At 37.8% G+C, this 9,899-nt stretch overlaps 2 protein-coding genes across 2 annotated transcripts in view; one reads left to right on the plus strand and one right to left on the minus strand.

Annotated features, from left to right (window-relative positions):
• Positions 1–1,851: 1,851 nt before the first annotated feature.
• On the minus strand, positions 1,852–6,814 carry Cbr-abce-1 (the record flags this gene model as incomplete). Its single annotated transcript, XM_045244626.1, has 6 exons — positions 1,852–2,014; positions 2,726–2,991; positions 3,554–3,889; positions 4,357–4,784; positions 5,635–6,144; positions 6,679–6,814. The coding sequence occupies 6 exons, from the start codon at positions 6,812–6,814 to the stop codon at positions 1,852–1,854; spliced, it is 1,839 nt and encodes a 612-aa protein (XP_045097706.1).
• A 771-nt stretch (positions 6,815–7,585) lies between these two features.
• CBG22998 overlaps positions 7,586–9,899 on the plus strand; it is a gene marked incomplete at both ends in the record, with an annotated part of 8,527 nt that continues 6,213 nt past the window's right edge. Inside the window, 7 exons of the mRNA XM_045244627.1 lie at positions 7,586–7,590; positions 7,643–7,681; positions 7,749–7,790; positions 7,842–8,103; positions 8,583–8,683; positions 9,033–9,219; positions 9,713–9,860. Of these exons, the coding sequence (XP_045097707.1) occupies positions 7,586–7,590; positions 7,643–7,681; positions 7,749–7,790; positions 7,842–8,103; positions 8,583–8,683; positions 9,033–9,219; positions 9,713–9,860 (784 nt within the window). The remainder of the gene's footprint in view (positions 7,591–7,642; positions 7,682–7,748; positions 7,791–7,841; positions 8,104–8,582; positions 8,684–9,032; positions 9,220–9,712; positions 9,861–9,899) is intronic.

The following is a 9,899-nucleotide window of genomic DNA, read 5'->3' on the forward strand; positions in this document are numbered from 1 at the left end:
ACCAGTTCCCACTTTTTTTTTGATTTTTTTCTTTATTTTTATGTGAATCTACTTGGATTTCTGCACAAAATAAAGCAATACAATTTTTCACCGCACACCACTTTTAAATTGGAGAATGTATAAATTTAAAGGAGGCGAGACAGCAAAAATTTCGGGGGACAGTTCGGGGGACGAAATCGCGCCGCGCTTATGTAGACCATCGGTCGTCAGGCGCCTTCGCGCCCCCGTAGCTCAGCCGGTAGCAGCGCTGTACCCCTGAGCTGCCTGTCATGAGTTCAACCCCTCATGGGGGTTCTCTATGAAAAATATCAGGAAAACTTTTTTTTTTGATGTCTGGCCTCCTTTAAAAGCTCATTAGACATTTTTGAATATTTTTGCGAAATTTTGAAAAAAATCGCCGAAACTGGACTAGGAATTCCTTGTCCACGGTCATCGCTTTATTTTTTGACAAATTTAGTGACCAAAAATGACAAATAGGCTATTTTAAGACGTTTTTTTTTCTAAAAATCAACAAAGAATTTGTGGCCCCGCGGACTAGGAAATCCTCGTCCATTTTTGAATTTTTGTTCAAAGAATCTTCTTGGAGAATTTGAAACCGCGAAACTTCGGGATAAAAAAATAACTGAGAGAGAGAGAGAGAAAAAAATTTTTCCAATTTTCCCTGTTTGGCGGCGGGGAAGGAAATGGGCGTGAAGGTCAAATTAGGCAGAAAAAAGCGGCGAAAAAGAAGGGAAAAAGATAGGGATAGAGACATGAAATGTAAACTGAACGTCTTCTTCTTTTTTTGATTTTTAGAATTTTTGAAAAAAAAAATGAAAAAAAACTTTTTTGGGAATTTAAAATTTCCTCTAATAAGTAAGTTTTTTAAAAGTTTTTCGAATTTCCACTTTTATTGAAATTTCAGAATCTCTAATTTTCGGGATTTTTTGAGTTTTCAGGTGCTTATTCTATGGAGGATTCTCAGATTTTTGAAGAATTTGTTTGGGATTTTGAGGTTTTTTGAAATCCAGAAACCCCAACTTTTAGGATTTTCAGAGAAAAATTTGGACAAAGTTTTTTTTTGGGATTTTCAGATTTCCTAGAATTCACGAATTTTTATTTTTGGAGATTTTCAGAATTTTCAAAGTTTTAATTAAATTTTTTGGGGATTTTCAAAATTTTCGAATTTCTGTTTTCTGGATTAAAACATTTTTTTGGATTTTCTGATTATTGGAGTTTTCTTTTTTTTTGGCATTTTCGGATGGAATTTTCGAAACTATCGTATTTTTTCGGAATTTTTTGGGATTTTCAGGTTTTAAAAATATTATTCGAATTTCTATTTTTGGGATTTTTTGGAATTATATTCAGATTTTTAAAACTGAAATTTTTAAAATTTGGACACTAAAAAGCTAATAAACCCTCCTGAACACCTCATGGACCAGAGTTCTGGTCACTCTCAATGGGTTGTTAGCTGTGTGATTTTTCTCACTTTTTTTCTTTTTTTTAGATAAATAAGAGAGAAAAAAGAAAACAAAATTTACGGGGACAAACAATAGAAAAATTCTATTATAGAATAGAAAAAAAAAACCACCAAAAATAGGGAAAATTTTAAGAAAAAATAGAGAAAACAGCAACAGAAAAGGAATTATTTTTGTTGGAATTTTTGAATATTCAAAAAATCCAAAAAAAATAGAATAATTAATTAATTAAACCAATTAACTCTGATTTGGAAAAGCAACAGGATTTCAATGAAAAAACTACCAAAAAAGAAGGGCCAAAACCGATAGAACCACAACAAAAATTAGGGGAAAAAGAACGGAATTCCAGAATTCGAGAATTTCAAACAAACAGAAAAAAAAGGCAAAAAAGAGTCTAATTATCATCGAGGAAGAAGAATTGACCGCTCTTCTTCTGCTCTACATCCTTCACCGATTCGAATTTGTTGATGCGCGGACGATAGGTCTCCTGATCACGACGGAATGTGATATCCAGCATTTTCAGGAAACGATTCATTCCTTCGAGCAGAGATTGTGGTCTGGAAATCAACAAAATAGGGGGGAAATTGACGACTTCTAGGAACAATTTAGACAAGAAATTAGCTATTTTAGATGTTCTTTAGGTCAGAAAATTTCCAATTTTTTTTGGGAAAAAACGGATTTTTGAAACTTTCTAGCTCGAAAGTTCGACTCCGATCGAATTTCTACAATTTTAGAGCCTGAAAACCCCACAAAACAGGTTTTTAAAGTCAATTTCGGCTTACTTTTAGCGAATTTCGGATAATTTTAAAGGTGGGGAGACATGAAAAAAATAATTTTCTCGAAATTCCGTTCAAAGATGCCCCTCGAGTTGAACTTGTGAGGGCGATGATTGAGGGTGCGGCGCCGCAACCGACTGAGCCACGCGGGCAAAGAGAAAGCGCACGCCCGATTGCATACATAAAGGCGAGGACGACAGCTGTACACAGAGTGACATTAAGCGTTGTACATCGTGACGGTAGAATGCATACTCTAGCTACAAAAAAACTACGAAAAATCTGTCCCCCCCCCCCTTTAAGGCGATTTTGGGCTATTCCTAGGCGATCTCAGCACATTTTTCCGTCAATTTTAGGCCATTTTTAACGAATTTCGGGTAATTTTAAGACGATTTCAGCGCATTTTCAGTTTTTTTCTGGGGAACTTTACATAATTTTCACTGATTTTTCGTAAATTTAGCCATTTTCCACCATATTTTTTCACCTATAACTCACTTGCAAGCAGTCGTATTGACGGATGGTTGTCCCTCGAAAACGATGACTCTGTCCGCCAAATACGTGGCCATGATGAAATCGTGCTCGACGACGAACGCCGTCTTCTTGGCGTGCATGATGAATCGTTTGATGACTTTCGCCGCGTGAAGACGTTGCTCAGAATCCAAATACGCCGATGGCTCATCGATCAAATAGAGAGACGCGGTCTTTCCAAGGCATAGTGCCAGGGCGGTACGCTGAAGTTCTCCTCCGGACAGCTCGTTTACCTGGAAAAATGACGAGGTTTTGAGCGTTCTGGGGTGCTGTTGGCGCGCTTTTGGCAAAAATAGAGGGGTTTGGAGATTTCAAGGAGTCTGGGTTGCTTTCGGTGCGTTTTTAACATAAAATAAGCGGTTTTCGAGACTTTAAAGAGTCTGGAGTGCCTTTGGCGCGTTTTTCGCCGATTTTTCGACAAAAACAAGCTCGACCAAAACGTATGACCAAAACGCCCAGCTTCTGGTTGACTTTGTGACCTTTTTCGGGCGTTTTTGAACAAAAATATAGGTTTTTCGAAGATTTGAAGGGTCTGGGGTGCCTATGGCGCGTTTTCGGACAATTTTTGATCAAAAGCAAAGAGTTTTTTGAGATTTTGAAGGATTTGGAGAGCCTTTGGCGCGCTTGCATCCTATTTTTAACATAAAATATGAAGGATTTTTGAGGTTTTAGAGGGTCTGGAGTGCCTTTGAAAAAAAAAGCTAATTAATAAATCTCGGCTTAAAAATGACCAGATTTGGGACCGCTTCTGGGGTGCCTTTGGCGCGTTTTTGGTCGATTTTGACTATAGCTAGCTCTTACATTTCGATCCAACAACTGTTCCATCATCAACGGATTCATGACGTCGGTCTTGAATTGTGGATGCTCGTACATATTCTGAATCTTATCGTGAAGCATATAACGGACAGTGGTCTCGGATTTCGGCGAGATTTTTTGTGGTTTGTAGGAGATGGTGACACGTGGCAACTCGGTGTCCTCGTCTTCTGGCTTCAGAGATCCAGCCATCATTCGAATCATAGTGGTCTTTCCGGTACCATTTTCTCCCAACATGACGATGATTTCAGAGTCGGAAAAGTCTCCAGCTTCGACGTTCAGGTGGAAGTCTCCGAGGGTTTTGGACATGGCTGGGTACTGAAAAAATGGGGTTTTAATGTATTTTATGTCATTTTAAGGCCGATTCAGTCATTCTTTTTTTTAAAGTAAAAAATCCAATTTTCCAACCGAAAACGCCCGAAAAATCGGTTTTTGGCTTAAAATTGCTTGGAAAATTTGATTTTTGCGTCAGAAAACTGCTTATTGACCCATTTTCGGTCGTTTTTAGCCCACGTTGGGCTCATTTTGGGCAATATTAAGCATGTTCTTGGCCATTTTGGGCCTATTTTCGGCCACTTTTTGACTATTTTCGGAGCATTTTGGACCACTCCTGAATCATTTGGGTCAATTTTTAGCTGAAAAATTTTTAGCCGATTTTTCTTACAATTTTTGAAGTTTTTCACCGAATTTTGACTTTTTTTCTACCCACTTTGAACCATTTCGGGCTCATATTGAGCGGTTCCAATCCCATTTCAGACCATTTTGGATCATTTTAAGAGCCTTACCTTGATATTTCCCGTTCTCTTAATATCCTCCTGCTGTTCAGAAGTCTTGAAAGACAACTTGGACTCTCTGAATCTCATATTCTCAGTTCTAATGAATCCATCCAAGAACATATTGATTCCTTCACGAACTCCAGACGGCAACGTGACGACTCCATAGACTCCAGGCACTCCGTACAAGCAGCAAATGAAGTCAGACAGATAATCGAGGACGGCGAGATCGTGCTCAACGACGACGACGTAGTTGGTGTCGGAGATGCGTTCACGAATGATGGCGGCGGCCTTCAGACGTTGTTTGACGTCCAAATAGGACGATGGCTCGTCGAACATGTAGACGTCGGCTTTTTGGACGCAGCACATGGCGATCGCGAAGCGTTGGAGTTCTCCTCCGGACAGCTGGTCGATGTTGCGGTTGAGCAATCCGCGGAGCTCTGGAAAAATAGTCAAATTTCGCTTAAAATAGCTCAAAAATAGTTCAGTGGCCTAGAAATAACTCATAACAGCTCGAAAATTAGCTGAAAATTAGATCTAGATAGCAAAATTTCGCAATTTTGGCAGAAACATAAGCCAAAATTTGCGAAAAGTGAGTCTAAAATACCAAAAATCGTAACCTTTAGCTTAAAACCCTTGAGAAACGCTCAAAAATTAGTTCAAGAAGAGCCAAAATCTGTGATTTTTGACTTGAAATTTGCAATTTCCAGCTCCAAAATAGGACATTTCCAGTGTTAAAATTCAAAATTTCGTCAAAAAGTGCTGATTTTTACCCAAAATCTGTGATTTTTGGCTTAAAATTTGCGATTTCCAGCCACAAAATGGAACATTCTCCATGGAAAAAAATTGCATTTTTGTCAGGAAAATGATACAAAATCCTGAAATTTCAGCGGAAAATTCAGGTTTTTTGTCCCAAAAACTAGAATTTTTCTAGAACAAAATGGCCTTGAAATTTGCAAAAAGTGCCTGAAAATCGAAATATTGTTCAAGAATAGCTGAAAAATATCTTAATATAGCTCACTTACAGCTCAGAGACACATCAGAAATGCTCAAAACTGACTTAAAATTGCTCAGAATTGCTCTAAAATTGCTTGAAATAGCCCAAAATAGATACAAAATCAGTCAAAAATGCCGAAAAATCGAAATTTTGGCTCTAAAATCGCTTGGAAAATAGCTCAAAAACACCGCAAAAATAGCTTAAAATGGCTCAATGATAGCTCAAACACACTTCAAAACAGCTCAAAAAGGTCAAAATAGCTTTAAATTGCTCGAATTTGCTCGATTCCTTACCCATCTGATCAATGACCGTCTCCAAATTCTCATTATCATGTTTTCTCTTCAAATTCAGCTCGACCGTTCCCTTGGCAGCTCTCGGAATCTGATCAACGTACTGTGGCTTGATGACACACTTCAACGTATCCTCGAGAATTCTGGTGAAATAATTCTGAAGTTCCGAACCACGGAAGTGATTAATAATCGTGGTCCATTCCTGTTCCTTCTGGAAGTTTCCCAGATTTGGCTTCTGTTTTCCCGCCAGAATTTTCAACGCCGTCGATTTTCCGATTCCGTTCGTTCCGACGAGTCCGAGGACTTCTCCGCAACGTGGCGTCGGAAGACGATGGAGTTTGAAGGAGTTCTGAGAGTAACGATGGGTCGTCTCATTGGCCAAATTCGCTGGCAAATTGATGATTTTGATGGCGTCGTATGGGCATTTTTTGACACAAATACCACAACCAATGCACAGGATTTCAGAGATTGTGGAGATTGTCGACGTGGCTTCGACGACGATACACATCTTTCCTGGAATTTTTTAGATCGAAAATTGTGAAGAAACAGAGGTTTTGAGCTGAAAATTGCCATTTTCAGCCAAAATTGGCCGAGAAAAGACGAAATTTCGATTTTTTTTAATAGCTCAAAAATTAGCTTACAATAGCTCGAAACGGCTCGAAAATGGCTTAAAAATTGAATTTTGAGCTCGAAATTACATTGTTGGAGGAAAATGGCTGAAAATCGGATTTTCGAGCGAAAAAAACAGGCAATTTTGAGAACTTTAAGCTACTATCATCAGAAAATGGATTATTTTCACAGTTTTTGAAATAATGGACCTAGAACCTTATTTAACCTATTTTCAGCACAAATTTTTATGAAAAACGCGAATTTTGAGCTGAAGATTGTCATTCTCCAGCCAAAATTGACCCACGGATGGCTCATCTTCATAGAATTATTAGCTCATTTCTAGCACGAAATTCATGACTTTTGACTGCAAATCCGTCATTTTTGGATCACAACGCACTGTTTTTGGCTCAAAAACCCGCAATTTTTAGCTTTTTTTACCTTGCCGATTCACTGGACACGCCTTCTTGCAGGCCAAACCGCAATTCTTCGGCTTGCATCGATCCTTCTCGACGATGGCGATACGCAACGGCACATCCGTCTCGTTGTTCTTGATCAACGGGCCTTTCCGACTCATTTTTGGGGTTTTTGACCTGAAATTCGGGGAATTTGGGAAAAAAATTGGCGGGAAATCGGACATTTTGAGTGTAAGTTATAAAAAGAGGAGGAAAAATGAGAAAAAGGAAAAATATCGCAATGTTGTGCAATTGAAGGAAATTCTGATTTTGGGAAGAAAAATATGAAATCCAGCGGGAAATTCAATTTTGAGTGAAAAATCTGCTGAAAATAGACTTTTTAGGTTGAGAAAAAAAAAAATTTTTTTTTGCAAAATTTTGGAAAAAAATTGATTTTGATAGTTTTAGAGCTTTCTGACTCGATTTTCTCCTGGAATCTCCTGTAAATCGTCGATTTTTACCTAGAAATCTTTTTTTTTTATTCGAAAATTGGTTTTTTGGGAAATTTTCAAAAAAGTATTTTCGACCCAGAAAACCTCTTTAAACCAAATTTTCCTTGTAACATAAATAGTTTTAGATGTAAAATTTGATTTAAATCGTATTTTTCGAAAATGTAAGTCGAGAAATCAAGAAAAAAGCTAAAAAAATCAGCTGGAAACCTGAAAATTTAGGCTCCAACTGGCGCGGAAAAAATCTCCAAAAGTGCGGTGGAGCGCGTTTGCTTGTTGTTTCTCTGCGTCTCCTCATTCCCCCACTATTTCGCCGTTTCCATGACGAAAACGTGCTTGATTCAAAGTGTATCAGGCGCTTGATTTCATTAAGCTCATCAATTTTAACCCAAATTTTTTCATTTTCCGCTATTTTAACATCGAAAGGACTGAAAATCACAAAAAATGAGGTAAAAATATCGATTTGCCAGGTCCAGAATGCCTAAAATCGCATTTTTTCAGCAAAAACGAGGAAAAAGAGACAAAAAGAGGCAAGAATGGGTAAGAAACAACTTCAAAATTTCTAGAAACTTTCTAGAATAAACTAAAATTTTTTGAATTTTTTCAGCAAGAAAAACGGGAAGAAAGAGGCAAAATCGGAAAAAATGAGGTAAAAAATTGAATTCTGACTCTAAAAACTCTGAAAAATATCGATTTTCAGCAAGGAAACCGAGGAAAAAATGGGCGAAATTGAAGAAAATCTGGAGAAGATTCTGGAAAAAATAGAAATCGAGGAGAAGAAGACTCCTGAGCAACTCGAGGCCGCCCGTATCGTAAAAGAGGCTAAATTGGCGGCAAAAAAGGCTGAGGAGTACAAAAAGCTGGATGAGCAAATCGAGGAGCATGTGAAAATTTTCCAGGACCCGAATGTCGATTTTCATGGCAAAATGCAGCAGTTGATTGATATTCCGGCGAATATTAAGGTATTTTAAGCCGAAAAATGACTTAAAATAGCGATTTTCAGCTTTGAAATAGCTCAAAAGTACCATTTTCAGCTAAAAAATTGTCAAAAAATGACCCAAAATGCCGATTTTCAGCCTTAAAATGACGATTTTCAGCCTTGAACTGGCCAAAAATGCCATTTTCAGCTAAATAATGACCCAAAATGCCGATTTTCAGCCAAAAAAAATTGTCGAAAAATAATTTAAAATGGCGATTTTCAGCCTTGAAATTGCTCAAAAATACCATTTTCAGTCGTAAAGTTGTCAAAAAAATGACCCAAAATGACGATTTTCAGCCTCAAAAATGACCACTTTCAGTGCCTTAAAATGGCGATTTCAGCCAAAAATTGTCAACAAATGACCTAAAATATCAGTTTCAGCCAAAAAAAAGTTTAAAAATGACCCAAACTGGCGATTTCAGCTCTAAAATGGTCCAAAATGACCATTTTCCCTATTTTCAGCACGCTCTACTCGACAAAAAACGCTCAGAACGCCTATTCTCATCGATCCCACTGGAGATGTTCGAAACAGCTTTTGATCCGGCTAATGAGCGATATGCAACGTAAGAATAGGCAATTTTCAGTGGAAAAAATTAATTTTAGGCTGAAAATTAAGCCGAAAATCGAAGTTTTTGGCTTAAAATTGATGATTTTTTGAGTCAAAATCTCTATTTTCAATAGGAAAAGATGACCGAAATTTCTGAATTTTCGGCAAAAAAGCTAACCGAAAATTGCAGAAAATGAGCCAAAATCTCAAAGTAGCTTGAATTATGTTGAAAATGGCTCAAAACTGACTTAAACTTGCTGGAAATAGCCCAAAATAGCGACAAAATCAGCCGAAAATGCCGAAAATCATCGAATTTTTTGGCTTAAAACAGCTCTAAAATAGCTAAAAATTCAAAATTTTTGCAGTTCCCGCCCAGTGCTAATCCACGTCATCAGCTTCATCGTCCAATGCACAGCGCCAGAAGTCCATAAGAAATTCAAGCCAGTCATGGCGAACATTGTGGCATCAGTGGCGCCAAGGGACAACAAAGCGGAGATGAATACCGTAGTCTACAATGATATGACGACGATTGTTTGTACTTGGGCTGATGAGGTGATTCAGAGCGGAAATTCGAGGTTTTTAGCGGAAAAATCGAGAAATTTGGGGGGATTTTGAGCCTGAAAATAGCGAAATTGACCCATTTTTGATCTGAAAAATTGCTGAAATTCGAATTTATAGCTCATTTTAACTTAGAAAGAAGGATTTTCCAATGGAAAATGTTCTAAAAATCATGAAAATTTTGTCAATTTTCCCTGTCCGGAAAATGCCCCCGAAATTCATTTTTTGAGCTCATTTTCAGCTGGAAATCTGAATTTTTGTTGAAAAAAAATTGCCATTTTTGCCTCAAATAATCCGAATTTAGGATCCAAAATCCTCCTAAAATCCCATTTTTTGGGTCATTTTCAATATTTTAGCTTACTTTTTGACTCAAAAACCCCGAATTTAGCCAAAAAGATTGACTTTTTGGACCTAGAAATGGTCAAAATTCACCTTATTGTGGACAATTTTGACCTAAAATCCCCTAAAAATCCCATATTTATTCCAGAGAGGCGACGGAAAGTGCATCTACGACCTGCTCCGACACCTGACCACACATTTTAACGCTCAAAAAATGAATTTAGAGGTGGGACAGTTCTTGCTGTGTGTCAGAATGCTCATTCAGAAGGTCTACATGATTGCGCCTATTGAGAGACGTAGGTTTTTCCGGGGGGGGGGGGGGGGGGGGGTTTTTT

Source organism: Caenorhabditis briggsae (genome assembly GCF_000004555.2).
Source record: "Caenorhabditis briggsae complete genome, chrIII, whole genome shotgun sequence".
NCBI lineage: Eukaryota > Metazoa > Nematoda > Chromadorea > Rhabditida > Rhabditidae > Caenorhabditis > Caenorhabditis briggsae.